At 35.6% G+C, this 27992-nt stretch overlaps 1 protein-coding gene across 4 annotated transcripts; it reads right to left on the reverse strand.

The window, feature by feature from the left end:
• LOC110092246 lies at positions 1–27636 on the reverse strand. Of its 4 annotated transcripts, none has more exons than XM_028691951.1 (7): positions 27489–27636; positions 25105–25230; positions 4219–4374; positions 4010–4115; positions 2964–3146; positions 1190–1355; positions 1–343 (listed from the first exon to the last, which is right to left on the reverse strand). In XM_028691951.1, exons 2-7 carry the CDS (start codon positions 25117–25119, stop codon positions 16–18), a joined length of 954 nt encoding a protein of 317 aa, XP_028547784.1. In that variant the 5' UTR covers positions 25120–25230; positions 27489–27636; the 3' UTR covers positions 1–15. The 4 variants fall into 4 exon arrangements, with proteins under 4 accessions (XP_028547784.1, XP_028547783.1, XP_028547782.1 ...); XM_028691950.1 differs by having other exon boundaries at positions 25087–25230; XM_028691949.1 differs by lacking the exon at positions 27489–27636 and adding an exon at positions 20079–20205 and having other exon boundaries at positions 1–340.
• Between the last annotated feature and the right edge of the window lie 356 nt (positions 27637–27992).

Below are 27992 nucleotides of genomic sequence, written 5' to 3' on the forward strand. Positions count from 1 at the left end.
ATAAGAAAACTCGCATCAGATAACTGTAAGCATTACATGAATATGCATTCTACCTCCCAAATTTGTCAAATCAGCTGTAAGATCTGAAAGGCTGAAGTTCCAGAGCTGGCCTAAGGATCTGATGGAGTCCCTCGACCCATCATCCGGCAAACCTCCCGCTGTCTCAAAATTAGATGTGAATGCTGGATCCAAAGCTGAAGTATCCATGCCCATACCAGACAATTCAGATGGTGTAAAAGGGAAATGATTGCTTGATGCTGCAGATGCAGGGCTGACAGCCATTTCGGTGGCAGTTGACACAACACTGCATGGAGCTGCAGCTGCAGCTGCTTCAAAAGTTCTGCTGTCCATGGGAAATTGAAAAAAATCAGGTGAAGGTTTTACAGAAAGTAAGGCATCTAAGAAAATAACAGGACGTATCATAGATTGGAAAAAAAATGACTACTCGATCTTTTTTAACCTGATAAAAGAGTTGATAAGGAAAGTACTAAGTGGACATGAGAATAAAAGAAGGATACTTAGAAAATAAGCTATTCAGAAAAGTGCCAACACCCAGTCTTGATTGGGCACAACACTTGCACAATTTGTAGGATTTGAACTCCAAGAAACGCAGCAGATATGACATTAACTATCAAAAAGCAATTTAACTTATATTGTGAGCAAAATAGCATTTTTTTCCTACAACAAATTGGGAAGGAAAAAGGACAATTATGAAATGATTGGAAAATTTTAAAATATAACGCAAAACAGACAATTTAGGCTTCGTTTAAAACGGCTTTCTTACTGCTTCTTAAATCAGCTTTTTAGAACAAAAATTAATTAATATTTTTATAAAACAACTGCTTTAAGAAACAGTAAGAAAGCCGTCCCAAACAAAGCCTTAATCTTATCAAATGGTTTAAAAATTTATATATAAAGCCACACAAATTCACTAGGCTAGGCAGATTAATAATATGTGGATGACTAATAGTGACCAAATTAAAACAACTCTGAAGAATTTAAGATTTTTCCTATCAGCTCGAATAAGAGGAACTGTAAAAAATTCATCAAGCCACAGTGGGATAGAGATGAAAAATAAGTTGATCAGGCTAGCATGTAGATTGTTCATCAAGGTCAGAGAATCAGCATATCATTTTTAATAAAATAATAATGACATAAGTAGACATTTTATGGCAAAAATAGAACTTACTCATTTCCAGAATTCATTTGAATGGGTTGAAAGCCAGCAGGTGCAGGAATACCATTGACTACATGACAGCTAGATAGCCCACAACCTATAGAATCAATATTAGGTTGAGCTGCTGTTGGCATTTGAGCCTGCTGAATGACTGGGTATCCCATAGGTAGGTTGGTAACTGCACTGCAAACATGTCCTTTTTGAATAAGAATGATAATAACACAAAGAGGCAAGCAAAAATTACAATATCACTTGACGGTACATATGATAGTTGCTTGAGCATTATTTTACAGCATAACAAGATGACAACAAAAATTAGATATGATGCAACTTTGTCACTCAATCTTCCTCAAGACATGAGAGAATTTTGACTTGTTTACTAGTTAATATCAAAGCAAATAACTCGTGTTTTGAAAATCTTACATAAATATGTTCAATATAATCTTTTGGGAAAAAGCAAGGTAGGCATCTAAAAATTATATCCAACATAGAATAATGCTCTTTACACATGAGGAAGCTTCAACCTTCTTTGGTCGCATCGGCGATGGTAGGTCCAAGTCAATCATTACATGACAAGGAATATTTCTACTCATCTGGAAAGGCCTTGAACAATCAAAAGCCGTTTTGTGTGACCATAAAAGCTCCTAGTTGAGAAAGAATACAAATTTTGAATGATGTGGTGATCCAATGTTAATCACCATGTTAATTCTAGTTAGGAAATGCAAAGCTTTGTGGGTCAACAAAGCATTGCTTTCCTACATAGTCAAAGCTCCATCCTTCTTCGGCCACAACGACATAGTTGGTACAAGTCGATCATTAAATGCATTCTTCGTTGACTAGGAATGTTTCTACTCATCCAAAAAGACCTTGGTCGACCAGAAGCCATCTTATGTGACCAATAAAAGCTCTTGATCGACCAAAATATGTAGATTTGAATGATGTGAATGTAAACCATCATGTTAATGCGAGTAAGACAGGCAAAGCTCCCATAGACCAACAAAGAATTGCTTTCCAACATATTGACACAAGCATATGCGTGCATTGAGGGTGGAGGAACAATGCTAAAACATGCATTGTTCAACTAGTCATACAAGAAATGCAGACTGAAAAAGAAATTCATATTAAAACAGTACTAGTAGAATTCTAACAATAAAAATAAAAAAAAAACTCTATCAAAAAGTAGAAAAGACAAGAAATCAATAAACACTGGAAAAAACAATCTATCAAAGCAGAAATACATTAAAAAAAATAAACAGCAAAGCAATTGGAAGTTTGACTTGAAAGCCATCCAATGTATCAATCAAAATTCTCATGTCAATTGTAAAAAAGAACTTACTTGATTTGTCTTAAAGCAACCACTGAAAAAATTTTCAAGCTTTACTGCACAAAACAAAACTTGGAAACTGTGCAGTGCCCAAAGTCATACTAGAGCATTTCATGAGGTTCACTTGACACGTTTAAAAGAACAAAATCAGTGAGGATGGCTAATGAAAGGAAAGAAAAAAGGTTCACTTGGTAATATTTCTGATAGATCTGGTCGGCCCATAAACAGCCCTATATACCTCTAATGAAAGAGATGCCCATACATGAAGAGAAGCATTTTCATTTCGCATGTACCTAAAAGCATGCTAGTAATTAGAAATTTCTGTTCACTGTCCAGGATTATTTTTCAAGTTTGAAACAGCAACTAGCATTTAAATAGTTAAATAAAAGAGATTACTTACAGAAGCATATTCCATTCCCAAATATTCGAAAGAAAGCTGGCTATTTAAGTAAAAGAAAGTACCAGGCATAGGATGAATCCCATTTTGCATGGGAGTCAGGGGAACCTTAAGTGGAATAGGATATTTCATCATATGATACTGATGCTCTAGTAAATGATTGAACATAAGGATTTGTTTTTTCAGTTTTAGCCTTATGTAGTAAGCCCTGAAAAATTCTGAATTCTCTTCTTCAAGCTTCTGCCATACTGAAATAGCACAAAAAGAAAATGATTATTAAACTAGATGCAACCATTTTAAGATAGAATATGGCAATTATACATTTGACACTCCATATTTTTGCATGTGTTTTTGTAAAGAATGCACCAAATTGAATAATACAAAAATTTAGAAGTTTTCATTTTGATGTTTACTTAATTCTTTTAGTCAAACAATCTCTCTTTTTAAAATTGTAGCAGTTATCTTACAGTATTAAATAATACAAGCTATAACTTTAAAATTTTTTAATAAAGTAAAACAATTAGTAGCTAAGCTATTCAATAATTTATAGTAATAAATGTTTGTAATTAAAAGTTCTATCTTTAAAGAAACTTTAGGTTGCAAGTTTTTGAAAAAAAAAAGTATATTTATTGTAGAGAAGATTACAGGAAACGGGTAGGGGAATTCATTTGAATTCTCAAAGTTGATATCATATATGGGATGAAATGTTAAACTTTAGTAATGCAATATAAAATTTGCCTATGAGGAGAAGATTATAGTAAATCAATCTAGATTTGAAGTAGCTTTAGAAAGTCTTAGGAATCATTTCACGTGATTGCAGTCAATTTAGCCATTGAGAAGCAGAATAAGGAAGCAAAGTTATTTTCAGTGAAGAATATGGATTTCTTCTTAACAAAATAAACTCCATATATGGTAGCATCGATAAGCAAGCTATCATAGATTCCAGGGAGAATGCACGGTTATAACTATATTAGGTGCTCATCCTTCGATAATAATATTCCTAATTTATTATATAACAGAAAAGGTACTCCAAGTTGACAGTTATATCAAATGCTACTATGCAATGTGCACGTATTGACCACAAAATAACTCAATAAAATAATCCTCCCACCTAAAGTTGTAAAGCTCGGCTCAATTCTAGCACGATTAGACAAAGTTCTAACCACTTCTCCTTTGTTCATATAAAGTTGTAAGCACCGTTCTATCAGATTTTGAACCTGCAGAAATTTTTGGACTGATTAGGGAGCATATTGTAACACGCTTTTAAGGGAAACAGCTAAATCATTCCATAATTAAATTATTACCAGCACGGCATCTTACCAGTTCAATATCTTCACGGGAGACTTTTCTGTTATCACTGTTTGCAGCAGATATTGAATTAGAATCTGCTACCTGAGGCTCACTGCCTCCATTATTCTGCTCGTTACCTTGAGATTCTTGTGAAGGTGGTTGCATTTCGGCAGCACTTGGACAATCCTGCTCGATTCAAATTCAGCTTATGCAAATCAGGTTATTTATAGAAAACAATGATATTGGCCCAAACACACACACACACACAATCCTCCCTGAAAATTTCTTTTTTCTCTATATCCTCCATTCTTATCAAAATCAAACAATTCCAAATCTGAATCAATGCAAAAAGATTATTCTAATTGTGTCTCATTAGTCCTGAAAATTCCTTTTTTCTCTATATCCTCCATTCTTATCACTATTTTTCTGGGTGAAAGCCTTAGTTTCCTTGCTCTCCTTAGGATTGGTTCCACTCTCATTAGAATTCCAATCCTTTATAACTTTTATGCTTGGTTCATCACCACACACACACACACACAAAACACCATATCCCAAAAGAAAGATTCAAGAAGATTCATAACCATGTAGACTTTCCTTCCACCCAATTATTAGAGAGTAAAAACCATAAGGGGGATGAAAGTAGGGCCAAATAAACTAGTGGTTAAATCCATTTTCAAATTAAAAGCTTAAGCTCATGAATGAAGGCCAACCACTTAGCATTCTATATCAACATATTTTTAATTATCTAATGTGAGAATAAACTTAAAGGCTCATGTTCCTTAACAATCTCCCCTTCACATGAGAGCTTGCCATATTAGTCATCACTTCCCCCAAATGTAAGCATTTTGAGCTCATCATGTATCATAGACTAATAATACACTCAATCATTTGAAGGATTCAGGAAGTATGAACCTTGTTCAATCGTTGTAGAAGGTAGGAAAGATCAAGAAAACTATGAACCACATGAACTACTCCATCTGATTGAACTATCAATCAAATATATTTAGGAAGTGTGAACCAAAAGGAAAATTAAAGTTAGGCTAGAGAGCATTTTCAACCAAAAACGTTTTAAGCTTATGAATGAGAACCAACCACTTATTACTTCTAAACCAATATCTTTTTAATTATCTGATATAAAACTAAACCCAATGCCTCGTGTGACTTAACAAAAACCATACTCTAATAAACCATAATTACTTCAACCATGCCAACCTAGTTGCTACATCTTCATAAAATATGTTTCCTCTAAGCAACCCACCTCTCCACCAATCTTTTTTTCTTCCAAATTTCACTCTATAAAATCCTTTTTGATTCTAACTGAAGTTCTAATCTTTCTAAAAATTCTTCAAAGCACACCTAACCACTCCTCTATGCCGATCCCTGATTAAAAAAGAAAAGAAATTCCCATCCCGTTTTAATCCTCTTTCCAAAGTTGGCTCACCTCCTCTCATCTAATTAGGAGTTAAAGAGTAACAACTGGTTACAATTACAACAAAACATTTTCTTGTTTGTCTCCACAATCTTAACCTATCATTTTAAATTAGTTTATTAGACTAATCACCTAAACCTTCACTTATATCCTTATTGAGTACGAGAGAAAATCAAAATATGATTACTATGTTCATTATGATATACATTATCATCCTAATATGCACTATCATTCACAATATTTATATACTTACCATGATATATATGATCATCACCTTTCAGTCGAAATGATAGCTGAATCACATGTTATATATGTTCGACAACATCAAAATTCAGAAATCCAAATTAAGTTAGTTGAAGAAGCTTGTGTTACAAAGAAATCAATATCGCTAGAGAGAGAAGCTCCCGTTAGAGAAAAAAGCTCCCGTTAGAGAGAGAGAGTTCTTTTTTTAAAAATCCAAATTCTTGGTTTTTCCTCTGTCAATTCGGCAGGCTTGTAGGTCATGGCGGTGGACGACCGCCGGCCATCACTGGCCTCGAATGTGAAAACCACATCTGCTAGTGGAATGGTTATGCTGAATAGAAATGAGCAAGTACGTCTGGTGACAGGAGTTGATCGCGAATTTGAAGATGTTCGCAGGCGAAGAGCTAAAGGTGAGTTAGTAATTAATGAAAATGCTGGTTTTCAAACTGATAAGGTTAAACATGTTGAAGGTAAGGGAAAGATGTTTCTTTGAATGTTGATTGTAAGACTCCACGTGTATTGAAATCGACTGGTTTTTCTCCCTTAAAGTCATTTGATCCTGAGGCTTCTTCATCGGGAATGAAACTTTTTGTTAATAGATTCGGGAATTCATATGCAATCCCTATTGTTAATAGTGTGAATGCAAATTCCTTGAGTTCGATTAACAAAAATATTCATTACAATGTTAAGCCGTCTGTGGTTCCTTTGGAGAAGGTTGTTATGAGTAATGATTGCAATGCAGTTCCGGTGAATGTGAATGTGTCTGATAATAATAAGGAAGTTAAAAGGATGGTCAATCCTTAGAGTAAAAAACCGTATATCAAGTTAAATTTCAGTAAGGAGAATGTTGTTTTCACTGAGGATGGAAAAGCTGTAAAAGTAATGGAAGCTACTGAAATCATGAATGCTAAGAAACTTGAAAACTCATTGGTTGCAAAGGTATTTGGTAGAGAAATTGATGTAGGCAAGGGGGGGGGGGTCAAATCAAGTTGAATTTTATTTTTGGTAAGCTTTAATATCCTCTACTAGATGTCGACTCATTAATATCTAGTAGAGTGTCTTAAGCTCATAAATTGAGGATTTATTAGATTCATTCCCCCTTTTCCTTTGTCTCTTTGATTTCCCCAAGCTTGTCTCTTCCTATTCTTGTGTCTCTTTGGTTTCTTCCATGTAATTCATTGCCTTGGGCTGCTTGTTTTCTTGGTTTCTGCTGGCTGTTGCTGTTCCCGTGGCCCTCCTCGTTTCCCCTCCTCCTGGCTGTTTCCCGTGAATTACCTCCCTGTTTTCTATGCTAGATATTCGGATCCCTTGCTGGCTGGGTTTCCCATGGCTGCTGGGTGGGGATTTCCGTGGCTTAGCTCCCTGTTTTCAGTGCAGTTTTGCTGCAGCAATTTTGCTGTCTTTTGGACTTCTATTTCCTTCTTTTAATTAAGATATTAAATGTGTTTTAGGTGTCTATTTGGCTCCCCTTTTGTGCCTATATATTAGAGATGTTTTTAAGCATAAAATGGTGTGATGTGTGCTGATTTTTGGAAAGAAAAATCTGCGGGTTTGTTTTTTGGAAAAGCTTGCGAGCTTTGTCCAACTCCCCTCCTTCCTTTCCTCTTTGAGAAAGCTTGCGAGCTTGTCTCCATTTCTTCTCGGCTTCTTATCTCTTTCTTCTACCTGCAAGTTTACACCCCACTTGTATCTTTCTTCTAATGGAATGAAGCATCAATAGGTTTTGTCTTTATGTCAAACGTTTGTAAGCGTCAAATTTTGTAAGTCCTTTTATTTTATAAAAGTGGAGTTTATGTTTTGTTTTGAAAGTCATATTTTGTCTATTTTTTTAGAAATTGTGTCATTTTTATTTCCCAGTAAAGTTTTGTTTTTGCTCGCAAAAATTTGGGGCCCTTCCCAAATTTTTGCTTGCATCAGAAATACCATCACATCTAGTTGCTAGGGAGTTGAGACGACAATGGGCTCTTTTTGGTCAATTTCATTTTACGACCCTAGGGATGGGTTGGTATTTGTGTTCGTTCAAGACATCGGATGCATTGGAAGGAATTCTTTCGGGTGGTCCATGGTTTGTGAACGGTCACATTGTTGGAATGGAAAGGTGGTCGCCTGAATTCTCTCCTTCCTCGATGTAAGGTCTTACTTCACCTATATGGATTAGAATGCCTCAATTGCCTCTACAATGTCGGGATGAAAACAATGTGGCCATGATTGCTTCTATGGTGGGTGTACCATTGATGTTGGATGGAAACATGTTCCAATGGGATAGAAGAGAGTTTGCTAGGGTTTGTGTTCGAGTGGAACTAGACAAACCTCTTCCCATGGGGGTTTGGGTGGAAGGCATGGCGGGAAGGTTTTTTCAAAAAGTGGAATATGAGAGGATTTCCACTTTTTGTTATGAATGTGGTATGGTTGGCCATGACAAAGGAAATTGTAAGAAGGTTAGTATGGAGTTGAAGAATAGTGTGGATGTCACAAGCAAGCAAGTTCAAGACAACCAAAATAAGACAGCACAAGAGATGGAGGTTAATAATACTTATGGACCTTGGGTCCATGTTAATTACAAAAGGAACAAGAAGTATCATAAAGTTGTGCCTAATGTGAGGCCGGTATAGAAGGTATTTGCAAAGAAATACCAAAGTAAACCCGACATTGTTGAAACTGATTTATCTGTCAGTTTGTTGAACAAGGAAACGGAGGCTGTTGTAAGCGATGGAGTAGAGAAGATCATTGAAGATAATCTGTTGGTGGAAGAGGGTTAAATTACTTTAGATGGTGAGATCTGTATTAAAGTTTCAGCAAACCAGTTGGAGTGCAATAACCCGTCTGCTAATTCGGTGAAAGAATTTTGTGATGACAAGGTAATAAAATCAACTCCTACTTCTTCTTCTATCAATATGGTTAACAAATTTCAAGCTTTAAGTGAGGGTGTGGAGGAGAAGCTTTGTCTTGAAGCAATTAATAAAAAATCTGTGAAGGGTTCTAAATACGGTTTAGAGGATGAGACTACTGTGGAGAGCACTATGCTGAAGGAAAATGGGAAAATGGGAGCATAGGGGGTGTTAGAGAAAAAAGAGGTTGGTGCTAATAATGAAGGGGCTAAAGTTAAACTAGCTAAAGAATTGAGATCGCTTGGGCCAGTTAAAATTTTACCTCGGGTCAGGACAGTAGATGGGAATGGTAAATTAATAGCCGGGGGCTCTCCCCCCTTGGTTGATCAATGAATGCTATTGCATTCTGGAATTGTAGAGGGGCTAAGAAGGAGGCCTCTCTTTACTTAAAAGAGTTTGTAAAAGAGTTTAATGTGTTTTTTGTTGGTTTTGTAGAGACTAAAATCTCCTCTTTGGATAGAATGGCTTTTCAAAAAAAATGATGGGAGTGGATTGGGATTACTTTCTTTTCCATCTGTCAGAATGTCAGGTGGTATTATGGTGATGTGGAGATCTGATCTTGCTTCCTTCTCTATTTTAAAGTCTTCTGAGCAGCGTGTAGTCGGAGACTTGGAAGTGTTTAACAAGGGGACCTAGATGGTTTCTACTGTTTATGGTAGTAAGGAGGTGCTCAAGAGGAGGGAATTGTGGGGATGCCTTCATGAGGTCTCTCATAGGAAGGTTCCTTCTGTGATTGGAGGTAATTTTAATTGTATTTTGGCTCAAGAAGATAAAAGAGAACGAAGGAAATTTGTTTTTTCTCAAAGCTCCAAAGATATGATTACTTTTATAAATCTCAATGATTTTCATGAAATTGGTGTGGTTTGACCAAGGTTCACTTGGTGTAATAACAAAAGTGGGGGAGGAAGGATCTTGGAAAGGTTGGATAGGTGTTTGCTGAATTCCTTCGCTTTGGAAAAGGCATATTGCTAGGGTGGCATCAGATCATTGTCCTATCATTTTTAAAAAAAATTATTCAACCGTTAGGAAGAAGAATTTTTTGAAATTTGAAGATGTGTGGGTTTCTTTTCATGCTTCTTCATGTATTATTTCCAAACTATGGAAGAAGTCCTATGATGGTGATGCTATCAATTATTCTGTATTTTTATTTTATTTTGAACATTGTATGTTAATGTAGTTTTTATGTTTTTTTTTTCTTTTTTTAGCTATCCAATGATGGAAGGCATCCAATGATCATGGTAGATTGTGCTTGGTGCTTGGTAGACCTTTGATTTTCTAGCTTGATTGGTCCTTGGCTGCTACTGGTTCTCGGGTTGGCTTATGGTCCACGGTTTTGGGGCTTATGGTCCACGATTTTGGGGCTTATGATGAAGTGTGGAAGAAGATGGTTCATTGGAGTTGAGCTTAATTTCTAAGTTGCTAGCTCATTAATCTTCTAAGATAAGCTCATAAGTTGGATTCATTATGGAGTTGAGCTTAATTTCCACAATTTTGAAGGAAAATTACAACCTGAACAATTCATTGAATGGGTAGAGAAAATGGATCAATTTTTGGAATGGAAAGAAATTCCGGATAATTGAAAAGTCAAATTCACAAGTTTAAAATTAACGAAACACGCATTAACTTGGTGGAAAAACTTATAAAATAATAGATTAAGGCGAGGTAAAGAAAAAATTCAAACTTGTGATAGGATAAAAGAAAAAATGAAAGGAAAATTTCTACCTTATGATCATTCAATAACTATCTTTCAGGAATTTAACAATTTGCGTCAAGGAAATCAAACTGTGGAAGAATACACTAAAAACTTTTTTAAATTGCAAGCTAGAAATGATTTGAATGAATCTGAGGAGAAAACTGTAACCAGATATCTTAATGGGTTAAAATGGACAATTCAGGATCAACTTAATTTGCATCATGTCATTAAGTTAGATAAAGCTTATCGCATGGCCTTGAAAATTGAAAAACAACATTTGCGAGAAAGCAACAAAATAACTGAAACATATAAGCGGCGATAAACTAGCGGGGCTAAACTTCAAACTTCTGTGGGAACTTCGGGTGTGAAAGTTAAAGCTTTTGAAAGTCAAAATCAGGATAAGGGTAAAGGGTTAATGGGATCTAAACCTACTGAACAATCTAAACTGATTGGACCTTGTTACAAATGTGGTCTATATGGTCATTTGTCGGCTACTTGCAGAAAAAATAACCCTCCACGTAGTAACTTCATAGAGAATGAAAAAGAAATAAAAGAAGATGAAGAGGAAGAGAACGAAACAGAATCTGAAAAAGAAGCTGAAATGAAAAATTTTGACTTGAAAGGTGATGAAGGAGAACCATTGTTAGTAATTCGACAAGTTTTAACTGCTCAAATTGAAAAGGAAGATAAATGGCTTAGAATAAACATTTTTAGGACTACCTGCACTATTGAAGGAAAAATTTATACCTTAATGATTGATAGTGGAAGTTCAGAAAATTTTGTATCACAACACATGGTGAAGAAGCTTAAATTAAAAACAAAACCTCTTGTTAAGTCATATAAAATATCTTGGTTTAAAGAAGGGGTGAGGTTCCTATAACCAAACAATGCACTGTGAACTTAACCATTAGAGGAACTTACAAGGATCAAATTGTCTGTGATATAGTACCTCTTGAAGTCTGTCATATCCTTTTGGGTCGTCCATGGCAGTATGATCATAAAACCATTCATGATGGAGAAAATAACACCTATACCTTAATTAAAGATAATAAGGAGTTCACTCTTTTTCCACAAAGAAACATTTCTGAAAAGAACAAGAAATCTGCAAAATCCTCCACTCCTGAATTACTTTTGAACACAAATGAATTAACACAGTCTGATGTGGTATATTTGGTGCTTGGAAAAGAAACGGACTTAACTCTTGAGATTTCTAAAGAAATACAACCATTGCTTAATGAATTTTCTGATTTAACACCTGATGAGTTACCAACTGGTTTATCTCCAATGAGAAACATTCAACATCATATTGACTTCATTCCTGGAGCTACATTGTCTAACCTTTCACATTACAGAATGAGTCCAAATGAACATCAGGAACTTTCTAAGCAAGTGTCTGAACTGTTGGAAAAGGATTTAATCCAAGAAAGTCTAAGTCCTTGTGTTGTGCCTGCTTTACTTACTCCTAAGAAAGATGGAACATGGAGAATGTGTGTGAATAGCTGAGCCATAAATAAAATAACCATCAAATATAGGTTTTCAATTCCTAGGTTAAATGACATGCTAGATATGCTAAGTGGTGCCAAAATTTTTTCTAAAATTGATTTGAAAAATGGGTATTATCAGATAAGAATTAGACCTGGAGATGAATGAAAAACTGCTTTTAAAATCAAAGAGGGCTTGTATGAATGGTTTGTTATGCCTTTTGGTTTGTCAAATGCTCCAAGTACTTTTATGCGAACAATGAATCATGTTTTGTGACCTTTTATTGGAAAGTTTGTGGTAGTATATTTTGATGATATTTTGATTTACAGCATTCATCCATCTGAACATCTTTTTCATGTCAAACAAATTTTGCAAACTTTGAGGGAACAAAAATTGTATATCAATTTAAAGAAGTGTTCTTTTATGACTTCAAGTTTGACATTCTTGGGTTACATTGTGTCTGCTAAAGGAATCAAAGTAGATCCTGTAAAAATTGAGGCAATAAAGAGCTGGTCTGTTTCTAAAAATATCAGTGAGGTAAGAGGTTTTCATGTGTTAGCATCTTTTTATCATCGACTCATTAAAAACTTCAGTTTTGTGAGTGCTCCTATCACTGATTGTTTAAAAAAAGGAGTCTTTAAATGGACCCCTGAGGCAGAAAAAACTTTTCAATTTATTAAAGTCAAAATGAGTCATGCTCCAATTCTTAGTCTGCCAAATTTTGAAAAAGATTTTGAAGTTGATTGTGATGCATCGCAAGTTGGTATTGGTGCTATTTTGAGTCAGGAAGGAAAGTCTATTGCATATTTTAGTGAAAAATTAAATGATGTTCGATCTCGATATTCTACTTATGACTTGGAGTTTTATGCCATTGTTCAAGTTTTGAAATTCTGGAGATGCTATTTGATTCAACGGGAATTTATTTTGAATACTGACTACGAGGCTTTACGATTTTTGGGTTAAAAAAAAATCCGAACAAAAGACATGCCAAATGGGTTTCTTTCTTGCATGAACAAACATAAAATTGGAGTTTTGAATAAGGTTGCTGATGCTTTAAGTCGAAGATCTCACTTGTTGATAAATGTTTTTCCGACTGTTACTTCTTTTGATTTTTTGAAAGATACTTATGCTAAGTGATTCTGATTTTAAAAATATTTGGGATTCTTGTCTTACTTCTGGAACTGATCCTTCTGCTCAGTTTGTTATACATCAAGATTTTTTGTTTAAGGGAACTAGACTTTGCATATCTAAGAATTCTTTAAGAGAACAACTTGTGGAGAATTGAATGGTTGGGGTTTGGGAGGACATTTTAGGCAAGGAAAAATAATTGTTTTGGTTGAAGAAAAATATTTTTGGCCTCATATGAGAAAGGACATTGCTAAGCTAGTTAAATAATGTAAAATATGTCAGACTTTTAAAGGAACTACACAAAATTCTGGTTTGTATACTCCTCTGCCTATTCCAAACAAACCTTGGGAGGATATTTCCATGGATTTAATTTTGGGTTTGCCGGTTACTTCTCGAAAATTTGACTCTGTTTTTGTGATTGTGGATTGATTTAGCAAAATGGCGTATTTTATTTCTTGTAAGAAAACTTCTGATGCTTCTTACATTGCTGATTTGTTTTTCAAAGAAATTGTTCGTCTACATTATATTCCTCGTACTTTTACTTCTGATCGAGACAATAGATTTTTGAGTCATTTTTGGAGAACTCTTTGGGCAAAACTTGGAACTACTCTTCAATATAGTAGTGCCTATCATCCTCAAACTGATGGACAAACTGAAGTTGTTAATATAAGCTTAGGAAATTTGTTAAGATGTCTTGCTGGAGAAAAATCATCTCAATGGGATTTAGTGTTACCTCAGGCTGAGTTTACTTACAATAATTCTGTTAATCGTTCCACTAGCAAAACTCCTTTTGAAATTATTTATGGGCAACTTATTCCTCACATTTTAGATAGAAACGGCTTGCCCTTACCTAATAAAACTAATGTTGAAGCTTTTGAAACATTTGACCACATAAAGACTGTCCAACAGCAGGTCCTTGAAAAACTCCAAAAGGCTAATACTAAGTACAAATCTACTGCTGATAAACATCGAAAAGAAGTGAATTTCAATGTGGGTGACTTGGTTATGGCTTATTTCGTCGCCAACGATTTCTTGTTCGTACTTTTAGAAAGTTAAGCAGAAAGAAATTTGGCCCTTTTCGTGTGATTCGAAAATTAGGCACTAATGCCTACTTGCTGGATCTACCTATTATTGTTGGCACTTCTCCTATTTTAAATGTTTCTGACCTGTCTTTATATGAAGGAAATTCTAATGATTCTGTCGACATTGAAACTTTGCCACACTCTACTCCTTTGGCAAAATCTGAAGATCAGATTAAAGATGTTGTTGATATGAAAATCACTAAAATGATACATGGTGAACATAAGAGGTTTTTGGTCAAATGGAGCAATCGACCATTAACTGATTGTACCTGGATTGAAGCTGCTGATCTAAAAAATCAAAATTTGGAGCTTTATGAAAGAGTTGCTAAAGCCTTCTCATCAGGAGATGAGAATTTCCCACCAAGGGGGAATTGATGCTATCAATTATTCAATATTTTTATTTTATTTTGAACAATAGTATGTTAATGTAATTTTTATTTTTATTTTCTTTTTTTAGCTATCCAACGATGGAAGGCATCCAATGATCATGGTAGGTTGTGCTTGGGGTCCACGGTTTTGGGGCTTATGATGAAGTGTGGAAGAAGATGGTTCGTTGGAGTTGAGCTTAATTTCTAAGTTGCTAGCTCATTAATCTTCTAAGGTAAGCTCATAAGTTGGATTCATTATGGAGTGGTCTTGTCTCTTCTCCTCCCCTTTTCTTCTTAAAATTCTGAGCTTGTCCATTGGGTTCCTATGCTAGCTGGCTGTTTCCGTGCCTTTGTCCCGTGGGTTTCCATGGCTGTCTATTAGTTTTTTGTGCTGGGTGGTTTTCCCGTGCCTGGTTCTTGCCGCCTATACGGGTTCCGCATGGGCTATTTTCCTGTGGCTATTGTGGGGCTTTTCGTGGCTTTGGTGCTTTGCTTCCTATGTAGAATTGGGGAATATTATGATGTGGCTGTTAGCTTTTCATTTCCCTCATTAACTTAAGAATATGAAGGGTTTTTTGGGCTGTTTAGTTTCTCCTCTCTTGCCTATAAATATGAGATGTTTTGAGAGGGAATGGGAGTTGAATATTGAGAGCAAATTTGTTATAAACCTGCGAGTTCTTCTTGGAAAAGCTTGCGAGCTTGTTCCATTCTCCTTCTCCTCTATGAAAGCTTGCGAGCTTCTCCTCTTTCGTCTTATCTTCTTACCTCTTTCGTCTCTCCGCAAGTTTCACTCTATTTGTATCCTTCTTCTTGATGGTGTTTGTTAACTGATTTGGGAGCATTTGCTGGAGGAGTTTAATTTGGACGGTTGGACGATCTTGTTGTGGTGGACCATCGGTTTGCTAGCCCTAAGCACTTATCTTACATTAACCTAAATTTCTATGCATGTGAGGAACCCGCTCTGACGGTTGTCTGAGGATAGCATTTTTTTTTATTTTTTTTGTTTCTTTTGGCTTATCTTATAGTTTTTTTTTCGTCAGCTTTTGGATGTTATAGATGATTGCTACTATTTGAATCGAGTCTGGTTACGTTCTGCCCATTGTTCTCCTTGTTTTGGCTTTTTTAACTAGTTTGTTTACATCAGATGGAGATGATATGTAAGTTTTAAACAAAAAATGCAAATGAACGTTGAAAGAATTGTTCTTTTGGAGTAAAGCTAAATTGAAAGACTTATCTCTAAAAGATGGTTTGAAGAAGGAGGTGTTACAACTACAATAAGAGGAGGCTATGGAAGGCGGATTAAGTGAAGAAAAGTTGAGATTCTTGAGAAATAAAGTGGATGAGCTTAATGTCTACCTTAGTAGTTGAATACTTGGTGGAGACAAAGGGCTAAGGTAAGGTGGATGGAGGAAGGGGATTCTATCTCCAAATATTTTCATGCCTTTGCAAATGCTAGAAGAAATGGCAACTGGATTAATCGTATTAAAGGGGCGGATGGAGTAATGTTGGAGAAACCGAAGGAGATAGAAGAGGTTTTTCTAAACTATTTCAAGGTGAAATGGAGGGAAAAGGATTGTTCTTTACTTAACTGGCCCATTCCTTGGAGAGTATTGGATGAAGATGATAGAATCAGATTGGAGGCGGAATTTAAGAGTTCACAAATTCTGAATGTTATCAGGAATTTGGGAGAGAATAAAGCTCCAGGTTGTGATGGTATAACTTATTCCTTCTTCAAATCCTATTGGAATATTGTTGGTGAAGATGTATGCAAAGCTAATAATAAATTTCTCTCTTCGGGTTTGCTTTGTGATGAATGGAAAGAGACCTTGGTTGTGTTGATTCCTAAGGTCAAAGATCAAGTTTCTCCATCAGGATACCGACCTATAAGCCTTTGCAACTCTATTTATAAGATTGCAGCTAAAGTCTTATTAAATAGATTGCTATTGGTGGTACATAAGGTTATATCAGAAGAACAAGTTGCTTTTGTGAAAGGGAGGTCAATTTCGGATCACCTACTCTCAGCTCAAGAGGTTTGCAATAAAATTAGGTGCTCTAAAGCTAAAGATGGTTTTTTGATAATCAAAATTGATATGGAACAGGCATATGACAGTATGTGTTGGGCAAACTTGAGACAAATGCTGAAGATTTTGGGTATTCCTTCTAGATTTGCAAATTTAATGTTGGAATGTGTGAGGGATCCAATGTTCTCTATTATGGTTAATTGAAGCAACTCAAGGTGGATTAAGGGAAGATGTGGCTTTCGGCAAGGATGCCCTCTTTCTCCCTTATTATTTATTTTGTGCTCTCAATTAATGTCTAACTCTTTCTTGAATAGAGGCTTGGAAAATGGCATCAAAATATCACAAAATGCAAAAAAAAAAAAAAATTCACATCTCTTGTATGCATATGATATTCTACTTTTCTCTTATACAAAGTTGAAGAATATCAAAATAGTGAAGCAATTGATTCAAGACTATTGCAAGTGGACAAGTCAGAAGGTAAATCTTCAAAAATCTTCTATGCTAATGGGGAAGAGTACAGGGAGAAGAAAGAAAAAACAAATATCAAAGCTCTTCAACATTAAGGAGGATGAGAAAATTGATTATTTGGGAATTAAAGTTGCTTTAAGAAGGTTGAAGAAATCTGATTTTCAACATCTCTTGGATAAAGCTTCAAAAAGACTCAATGCTTGGGGAAACATATTCATCTCACTTGCAGGAAGAATAACCTTGAAGAAGACAGTCTTTCTTACACTCCCTTTATTTATATCTTCTCATTCTTTGGTTCCTTTGAGTATTTTGAAAGAGTTTGACAAGGTTTGTAGGGATTATATTTGGAATAAACATGATGGTTCTCATGAACTTCATTTTGTGGCTTGGGACATCTTGTGCAAACCAAAGGAGTATGGAGGATTGGGTCTTTTTTCCACCATATCTAGAGTGGGACCTCTTAGAGCTAGATTTGCTTGGAATCTAGTAAACAATCCGAACTCTTTACTCAATAGGAACATTGTGGCTAAATATGGGAAGTGTTGGTGGAGGAATGATGGGAAGAAGAGTTCTTCGGCCACATGGAGGATCGTAATTGATGAGTGGAATTCTCTCAAGGGGATCTTAAGGTGAAATATAGCTTCAGGCTCTTTGATTGATATCCAGAAGGCTGTGTGGATTCTTAATCGAAGCTTAGATAAATGGTCGACGTTCGTAACCAATTGGGAGGAAGATATGTCACTCTAGATTCTCTTATGGTTAATGGAGCTTGGAATGTTCCTAAACTTTTCCAGTTTTTTGGAAAGGAACTTGTGAATTTGATTAGTAATATTGATATACTTCATAACTTGGAGGAAGATAGAATGGAGCTTAAGTTGTTTGGAAAATCCATTTCAGCTTTATCTTTAGCAGCTAGGTACACTGAGGTTATGCATGAAGAGGTTGATCCTTGGTTCTTCAAGCTTAAACTTAATCCCCGAGTTGAATTGTTTATTTGGAGGTTATGTATGAATGCAATTCCAACTGCAGATTTTCTGTTTTATAGAAGACTTGTTGATTCAAACCTTTGTCCAAGAGGATGATTTGAGGTAGAAAACATTGATCATTGTGCAGCTACATGTCCGAAACTGCTATAGGTAATAAGGTTGTTGAACTCATGGGGATTCTTGGTACCGGTTTTCTACTCTTTCTCGGATTGTATGAGGAAACTAAAAATAATTTCGGTAAGGAATCCTTTCTTGGCAAAGCTGTACCTAACTTTGCTACTTCATTCATGGAATAATAGAAATAGAGTGAAGTATGGTGATATGGAAGAAAGTGATGTTTTTATTGCATCAAGAGTCATAAGTATTATGACTTTACATAAAGAAAAAATCATTTTGGGAAACTGTGGTACTAATTAGTCTTCGGGACAGTTCAATTTTTGGCACCCCCCTCCATCCAATTGGTTAAAAATAAACATTGATGGATCCCTATGCAAATCGAACAAAGCTGGAATTGGTGGAGTGGTGAGAGATTGTAAAGGCAGATTTTTTATGGCCTTTGGATGTGGCTATGTCCATTGGGATAGCGCATAGTTAGAGCTTTTGGCTTTTAAATCTTTGAGAAGTTTTATTCAAAATTGAATGTTTGAGGCAAATGGCATTGCATAGAGGGAGATAATCAAAATGCCATCAACTTTCTCCATAAGTTGTATAGCATACCGGAGAAGATGATGGGAGGACAACATGAAGAACTATTGTTCATGAAGAATTTTAGTAATGTGTTCTTTAATTTTGTTAATTGCCAATGTAATAAGTTAGCAAATTATTGTGCTAACTTAGCTTGTGAGTATAATTTTTTTTTGGATGTTATTAGTGAGAATAATATCCCTCCTTCCTTTGTTGCTTTGTTAAAGGAGGAATGTGATAGGTTGCCCTTGATTGAGTAGTTTGTATCTAGGTTTCTTTCTTATTAATGCATTTGGCATTTCTTCTCAAAAAAAAAAATCAAAATTCAGAGCATATCATGAATATATATAAATAATTATGCATATCATCACCATTTATCTCACCCTACAATAGAATGCATTATATTACTGATACTCTCCTATATATTTTCATATATTCTACTCTCATACAAAGGATCATCACACTTGGAATAAGAATGTTAGATTCCACACTAATCCCATAAGCCCCATACTAAGCTTGACAAGGACGAAACAAATATGGATGTTGATACAAAAAATAAATAAATGTATGATTGGTTGGATTTTATATCTTATAAAAAGTATACCATATATAATATTTATGTATGCATGTTTGCCCAATACCAATCATATCAAATAGAATGACATTATACAACTCTCAAGAAAATACTTAAATATCTTGCAAGTCTTTTGGTCTATGGTATCCTAAAGGTATCACTAAATTAAATTTAGTAGGTTACTTTGATATTATTCTTGTTGGTTGTAAACTTAAAATAAAAAGTGCATCGGATACTTTCGACAACTTTCATGACAAAACTTAATTTCTTGATCTAATAATAAACAAAATTCTAGCTCCTTATCAAGAGTTGAGGAAGAGTAATCATAGTTTGTTGTTGTTACACTCAATTACTTGGACTAAAATAGAAATCGGTAGACTATGTGATCGGTGGACATGACAATATTGGTGCAATAGCATAACAAAAAACTCAAATCCGCATATTGAACAAAGCATAATGAGATATCAGATGGAAAAAGAGATGTTTTATAAGAATTTGTAGCTACTGAACAACAGCTTGCATGTATATTTACCAAACCACTTTCTTGTAAAAGCTTTAATTATATTAAAAGGGAACTTGGCTTAATTGATTCTATAAGCTTACCTTAGAATGATTACTAATTTGATGATTTTCATTCATGCTTTGATGACTTGAGGACCATTCAGCTTATTGGATGCCATATACAAAAAATTGTTGTACACGATTGTCATTATCTAATACATGCTTGGGTGCATGTATAGGCAAAGTTATTAGATTTGGAAATAATACCATATATGGAATAAAATCAGAAATGAATAAGGATCACAAGTTTAGGAAACTAAATTTCAAATTTCATAAAACGCACCCCTTTTTGATCTTGCCCTCTTGAAACCATCACATCAAAAGTACTGCCCATTGCTTCAATTCAATTGCTATAAGGTAAAGAAACATCGAGGGAACTTTAACCTCTTCTTTTATCAATCTATTCCATCCTGAGTTAATATCAGCAAGCAGCAAGGGAAATAGATATTCAAAGTCTCCAATAAAGACTCCCTCTTCAAAGTAACAGTTTTGTTCTGTTTTTGTCTAGTAGAACACGGCAAAAAAGTGTTTTGGTGATCTGAAAGGTTATAGGATCCTTCATCTAAAACCATTGAATCTCGAATGCCTATGGAATCGACCTCATACTGGTGTCAAAGGTGTTATGAATCGATTATATTGGAATAGATTGGTGCAATGTCAATTGAAGCTAAAATTATAAAAGATAAACTTTAAGAGGTTCGAGCATCGATTATATTGGAATATACTGGTGCAAAGTCAATTGAAGCTAAAGTTATAGAAGATAAACTTTAAGATGTTCACAAATCAAGAGCAAAGATGTAGCCATAAATAAGGGAAGATAGAATAAATGTGAAAGAAATTGCAAGAAAAAAGCATGGCAAAACTATGTGTGAAGATTTATATATATTTGAGCTAACCACAGCTAAAACACACAAACGATTAATAAAATTGATTCCACATAATAAGGGGTTGAGATGATATGATGATGACAGTGTTATAAGGGTAAGAAAATTAGGGAAACTCCAAAGCATTTAGTACTTATTGCATAAGAGTAGGCAATATTAGTAAGGCAATTAGAATTGTTACATCTAAAATTTACTCTTAAACTAATGTAGTAAAAATACATTTGGATAAATGAACTTTTTCAAGTTATGTGTCAATAAATTTTTAGTCCAAGTAGTGGTTAACATATCTGAACAAGAAAAAATGAGTATTTGAATAAAGATTAATCATCATTTTTCAAACCTTATACCTCACCGGCTTTGTTATCTCCCTATAAAACCGGTCATAATTTTCCTCTCATATAGGAAACTTTACAATTCAATTGGGTTTCATATATTAAATCACATGAATGAATTCGCACACCACTGGTGCCATTGTAGAATTTAATTAAGAGTTGCTAAGCCATAAGAGAATTGATCAAAGATCATGAGGACAACAATTTGTCAGTTTTAATCGTTATACCACTTGTTTGAGTCAGTAAAGAGCCAAATTAGGCAAAATATATTGGTTGAAGGATGTGTACTTCACCCATAAGCTAAAGCATTTAGGTATCTCAACAAATTTACTGCCAATACATTATTTCAACATTCCAATGAGAGACTAAACTACATTCATATTCCTTAACAAGTAGCATTTTGTTTTTATATAATTGATTCAGTTATATCACAAATATTATATGAAAGAAGGTTGAATTTAATATGTTTCCTCAAAAGAAGGTTGACCTAATGTTAATACTTACGTTTCCCCAATTCTAACATGAAAGCTAATGGTGAGAATCTGAAAAACTACATAAGTACTGCATGGGTTTAGAGTTCCAAACAACAATCTATCCACAACCAATAATATGCGAGTCACGCAGGACCGGCCCAGCGGAACATAGGCGGAAGAGTCCTCCTCTTCCTGCACGTGCGATCCAACCGAGATCCTCACAGAGCCATTTAGGAAGGTTTTTGAAGGGAGTTTAAGAGGGAAATTGAATGTAGGGACTGTTTAGAGATTTCCTTTTGAAATGTATGCATTAAATAATTTATTTTCCTAGGGTTAGGCATCTTAAATTTGGCTGAAATTTGAGATCTCTTAGGTTTAGGTTTCCTTTGGGCTCTAGCGGCGTCTAGAAAATTTGGGAAAGATCGATCCTCCTCTCGAATTGAGGATCAACTGTATCTTGCTATTTTCTTCCGTATCTTTGATTATTACAATAAAAAAAAAAATTTCAGTGGAGTTTGGAAGCGTTTTCTTGTTGTTTTCTGAAGATTGATAGGAAATACTTGAGATCTACAAGTGTTTCCTATCAAATTGGTATCAGAGCAAGACTTGGAACTTTTAGTGGGCAGATTTGGCAAATTTCGGTGGTTGAATTTTTGCTGGGGAAAGAGAAAACTGTTGTTTTTCAAATCCAAAATCAAATTTTTTTAATCTACAAAAATCCGGATAGAGATGGCGACCAAGAAAGTGGATGCGCTAGAAGAAAGACTTGAAGGGGAGATGAATCAAATCAAGACAATGGTGGAGGATAGGATTTCCTCCATGGAAGGACTAGTTACCGATCTCCGAGACATGATGAAAAAAATGTTAGAAATCCACAACCAAACGGCGGCTTCCGTAGCAAAAGGGTTGGAAGGGAAGAACAAAAATTCTGAAATTCGTAGGGAGGAAGATGAAGTGGAGATCGTGGAGGGAGAAAGAAGAAAACCCTATATGGAGCCTTTCCAGAGGGAGGATAGAGGAGGTAGGTATGGGGAAAGGCATGGGTATGGAGGGGCGGAGCAAAAGGGTGTTGATTGGGAACGCTGAGAGGGATATTATGGCCGCCGAGGTGCTGATTTTAAAAGAATGAGAGGGGAATTTGAAGGGGGTTTGGGTTATGAAAGGGCAAAGGGAAAACCGGGAGACGTGGGGAGGGCCAAGCAAGTGGGAAAGGGGAAGCTATGGAGGAATAAGGGGAAACGGGGGAGATCAGTAGGTGAGGAAGCTGAATATGCCCATATTCGAAGGGAAAGATGCGTATGGGTGGATTTATAAGATGGAGAGATACTTCGCTATCAATGAGTTAACGGAGGAAGAGAAGCTGACAGCAACTGGCTTATGTTTGGAGGGGAAGGCACTGTCATGGTACCAGAGGAGACCCATCAGGAGCTGGGGAGAATTCAAGGACTGCATAATAAAACATTTCCAAACCGACCGGGGAGGAGATTTTTATGAGCAGTTCTTTGCTCTAGTGCAAGAGGGATCAGTAGCAGACTACCGTGAGCAGTTTAAGCACCTGGCTAGTATGGTGGAGCGATTATCAGATACTATATTGGAGGGGGACTTCATGAAGGGGCTGAAGACAGAGGTCAGAGAAGCAATGAAAGTTCTGATGCCTCATTACTTGGGGGAGGCCATGAAGTTGGCACAGCTAGTTGAAAATCAGAGGAATCTAGAGAGGGGAGCCAGGAGTAGCAGCTCAGGAGGCTCTTACAGGATGACGACCACTCTTCTAGCACTCAAGAGGCCTGCATTAGTTAACATTAATGAGACTCCCCAGGAGAATCCAGCAAGAGAAGGAAGTGGGGGGAACTTCAAAAGACTGATGGAGAGGGAGATGCAGGAGAAGAGGGCGAAGGGACAATGCTTCAAATGTGATGAGAAATATACTCCAAGGCACAAGTATCGGGATCGAACTCTTCAAGTTCTCACCGACTGTGATGGCGAGGAAACTAAGGACGAAGGTGAGAGGATGGGAGAAAGAGAGGAGAACAAGCTGCATTTGGACGTGATGGAGGTCTCCCTGAATTCAATGGTGGGATTCACTCTGAATCATACCATGAAGATGAAGGGGAAAATAACAGACAGGGAGGTGGTGGTGTTGATTGACAGTGGGGCTACCCATAATTTCATCTCCAACCAGGTCGTGGACTAATTGGGGGTGACATGGGTGGATACAGGGTGTTATGGAATTAGGATGGGTACAGAGAAGGTAGAGACGAGCTAGGGGATATGTATGGGAGTAGTGTTGACCATATAGGGGGTTCAGGTGAAGGGGGATTATCTCCCATTGGAGTTAGGAAGAACTGATGTCATCTTGGGGATGAAGTGATTGCAAACCTTGGGGGACACCAAGATCAACTGGGGAGAAGAGTAGTGATCAGGGGAGATGCAGGGCTCACCAAAGTCATGATATCACTTAAAACCAATGTGAGGAGAATACAGGAAGTGGGGGAAGATTATCTGATTGAACTACATAGGCTGGATGGGATCAGATTGGAGGAGGGTGGGTACATTCCTCTTTTAGTACAAATATGGATTCAGCAGTTTAGAGAGGTTTTTTAGTCGCCTTAGGGGTTGCCTCCTCTGCGGGAACACGAGCATGTTATCATCTTGAAGGAAGTAGTTTCACCTATCATTGTTCATCCATATCGTCATCCCCAAATCCAGAAGGATAAGATCGAGAGATTGATTAGAGAGATGCTAGAGGCAGGGAGCATTTAACCCAGTATCAATACATTTTTTAGTCCAGTTCCATTAATCAAGTGGTTTAGCTGCAGTTTCCATAATTCCACCTTGAGGATAAGGTGGATCTTTGGGAGGGGAGTATTGTTAGACCGATTCAGCCGGTCCACGCGGGACGGCCGAGCTGAACAAAGGCGGAAGAGTCCGCCTCTTCCTGTACGCGCAATCCGACCGAGATCCTCATAGAGCCGTTTAGGAAGATTTTTGAAGGGAGTTTAGGAGGGAAATTGAATGTAAGGATTGTTTAGAGATTTTCTTTTGAGCTGTATGCATTAAATATTTTGTTTTCCTAGGGTTAGGGCATCTTGAATTTGGTTGAAATTTGAGATTTCTAAGGTTTAGGTTTCCTTTGGACTCTAGCGGTGTCTAGAGAATTTGGGAGAGATCGATCCTCCTCTCGAATTGAGCATCAACTGTATCTTGCTATTTTCTTCCATATCTTTGATTAGTGCAATAAAAACTAATTGTTTATTATGGTTTTCATTGGAGTTTAGAAGCGTTATTCTCGTTGTTTTCCGAAGATTGATAGGAAATACCCACAAGAGAACAAAGGCCAAGATGATATAGAGGTTCAAAATTGGCAGGTTTAGATAACAAAGGCCAAGATGATAACAACCACAATAGAACAACAAAACGAAAAAAGAAGAACAACAAATCACATTCCATGGGCTTTCTGAAAAATCTTGCTCAATTTGTCTTGTCATGCATGAATGATCGTTGATTATTTTTTCCATGAAATAGTTAGCTAAGAGTAGCTATGAGTGGTTAAATAGATGTCACAATCTAAGCAATCAATAATTACAAATTAAACAAACTACATTGAATTTTTGGTGAACCTGTGCAAGCTTCATCTTCCACTCCGTAGAACTATATATTGTTCTCCATTAGTCCTTTGCATTGAGCTTAAGATAATTCAAGTTGGGATGATACAACTAACAGTGCTCCAATAAGGTCCTTTTCACCTGCAAAGGTGCAGAATGATAATGAAAAATATTAATCAATATAAGTTTATATGATCTAAGCTCATGTATTTTTCAAACAAAATCATCACACCATCATTAGCATTATCCTAACCATTTAAAGTTTTTTTAGAATCCTACACTAAATAGATTCTATGAAGCATTTCAAGTTCATTTTTCATTACTCTCTTCCATAGCATAATAATATATCACATAAGTTTGATTCCTCTATAATTAGTGCAGTTTTAAACATTTCCTTTATTATAAGATTTGTACCCAAATATTTTTCTCCAATCATTTGTCATCCTCTAAGTTTTCAAAAGATTTTTAAGCAAAACCACTATAGTATCCTAATCCTACCTAATTTTCCAAGTCCCAATTATTATCTCATCTGAACTTAAAAGCTTTATTTGTATGCATCCTCTTTATAGCTAATTTCACTTTGATTTTTAGATCAGTATATAATATTCCATAAAATTTTTGTTCATTATACTCTTCCAACATAATTTTTTAAACTCCTATTTAATAATTTGTCAGAGTAATATTTTTTAATTATTCTCGATGATCTTCTTCTTTAACTAAAATCTTATTACTCTCTAATGCATCTAACTTCATTGAAGCCTATAGATCCTTATATCTTGTATTAGCTATTTTATATATCTTTTTTTTCTTTTTCATAAGTATGTAGTTAATTATATAAATTTAGGGGTGTCAATAAATGACCTGACCCGATAACCCAACCCGAAAAATTCAAGCTCAAGTTGACCCGATTACCATTCAGGTCGAGTTCAAGTCTAAATTATATATTTGATTATTATTCAGATCAAGTTTGGTTGACCCAAATAGCTCAAAATTAACTTGAAATTAACCTGATTAATATTTTAGTTTTGATTAAGCATGTTCGTGTAATGTTACTTGGGTTAAATGGATCAAATTCGGATAAATTGGGTAATGTTGATCCAAAAATTATATGATACATATAATAAACGGGTTAGACATGTTGTTCAATGCATTCACCACTCTTACGGTTTACATGCAATGGAAATGAATAAAATCAATCATTTCATTCATAATATGATGTGATTCATGGTATTGTGAGAGTTACATGCAAAAATGAGAGGACAATCACAGAAGTAGAAGTTGGCAAAAAAATACCAACTTTCTGATATCCATCCCAAGTAATAAAAAATTAGAATATTTAGTAAAGGTCTACTAGATGTAAATAAGGATTTGCGGTCAACATCAACAACTAGACAATAGAAAAAAAATACAAAAAACAAACAATAGGCAAACTCTTTGTTTAGCAAGAATTTCATCATAAAGGCATCTCAACCGAACATCATTCATCTGTTTTGCAGCTCCAACAAGCGTCCACTCGAATGGAAAATAGAAACGCATTTTTGCAATTTATCTTGCTTGTGAATAGTGTGAAGCCAATATTGACATCGCACTATTCAGAACCCGTTTTTTTATGTTAGAAAAAATATATATATAAATAGAGATGAGAAAGAATGTACACATAATTTTTTTTTTTTATTTAGAAATGGAGTTCAGTTGGAAATGAATTACTGTTTGATAATATATTTTGAAGTGAAAAATAGGTTTTAAGATTGGACATGCCCTAAGAACATGAAGATTTCATTATAGAGAAATAACCTTTGGTCTCTAGAAATTTATAAATCCATTATCCTTATCTCTGAAACACTGTAATTTACAACGCCAAAAAATAAAAACCGATACTCATACTTTAGTGATGTCGCAACTATTGATACCAACAGAAAAAAAAATTTTTTTGAGCACTACCAAACTTTACAGTTAATTTGGAAGTCAATAATTCTACAAAAAATAGCTCAAACAGAACTGTAGCAATGATTGAGCAGTTCAGGAGACGGAAGCAGCTACTCAAGCGCTCAATTAACTACTATCTAACCCTTTTTTTTTTTAATGAAAGCTTAAAATTTCCTTTTTTTCGACTCTTTCCCATAAGAAAAAGTAAGAAAGACAGATTCAGCAAAAGACACAAATTCATAAATGCATCTAGAAAGCGCTATCCTAACAAAATCGGAAGCCATGCAAAGCATGCTTCACTGCCTATCCCTGAGACATTAATTCCTGTTGTCAGTGAAGATAACCCTTCGCTAGATCTGACAAAAACTATCAAAAGAGAACCAAGTCCCCGATTAGCATTTCACTAAAAGCAGCAACAAAAAGCTACTAAAACAAGAAGAAGAAGCGGAAATCCCACAGCTTCCGAAGCCTACCACCGGAAAAGATGACAACTTTGAGGGTTTCAGCATGCGGAGTCTTCCCTCTCTAGCCCCCAAACACAGTAGAAAGAGACGGCGGGTGTTGAAAAGTGGAAGCAATGTTTCCGAGGCGTGATGCCGCTCGCGCTTATATGGCCCTTTCCTTCAAACAATTAAAGCATTTGCGTTTAAAAATAATTAAATGGCGGACTTAATCCTCTGTATTATTAAATTCTTACAACCCTTACAGCTTCAACGTTACACCGTAACAGTAAATAACTCGTCGCGAAGTAGCCGTCGTCTGAATGGCGTTCAAAGCTTTTGTTGGCGGATGCATATCAGTGATGATGACGACTACTGTTGAAAAATAACTCTCAGAATTTTTTGATATATGTCGTATTAGGTGGGGCATTATCTTATTATGCGTATATCTTTTTATTGTTTAATATTTTAATTGTATATTTTTGAGAAAATTGTATCTCATTTTTTTTCATTATAATTATATTTTTAAATGTCTAA

Source organism: Dendrobium catenatum, unplaced genomic scaffold, assembly GCF_001605985.2.
Source record: "Dendrobium catenatum unplaced genomic scaffold, ASM160598v2 original_scaffold_92254, whole genome shotgun sequence".
Classification (NCBI taxonomy): Eukaryota; Viridiplantae; Streptophyta; class Magnoliopsida; order Asparagales; family Orchidaceae; genus Dendrobium; species Dendrobium catenatum.

Coding starts and splice junctions, on each gene's coding strand:
- LOC110092246 (XM_028691948.1), bottom strand. CDS start 20,129: ATGGGCAGTACTTTTGATGTGATGGTTTCAAGAGGGCAAGATCAAAAA. Junction 4,375..20,078: donor GAGGGCAAGATCAAAAAGGG/GTGCGTTTTATG, acceptor TGAATCGAGCAG/GATTGTCCAAGTGCTGCCGA. Junction 4,116..4,218: donor CCCGTGAAGATATTGAACTG/GTAAGATGCCGT, acceptor AAATTTCTGCAG/GTTCAAAATCTGATAGAACG.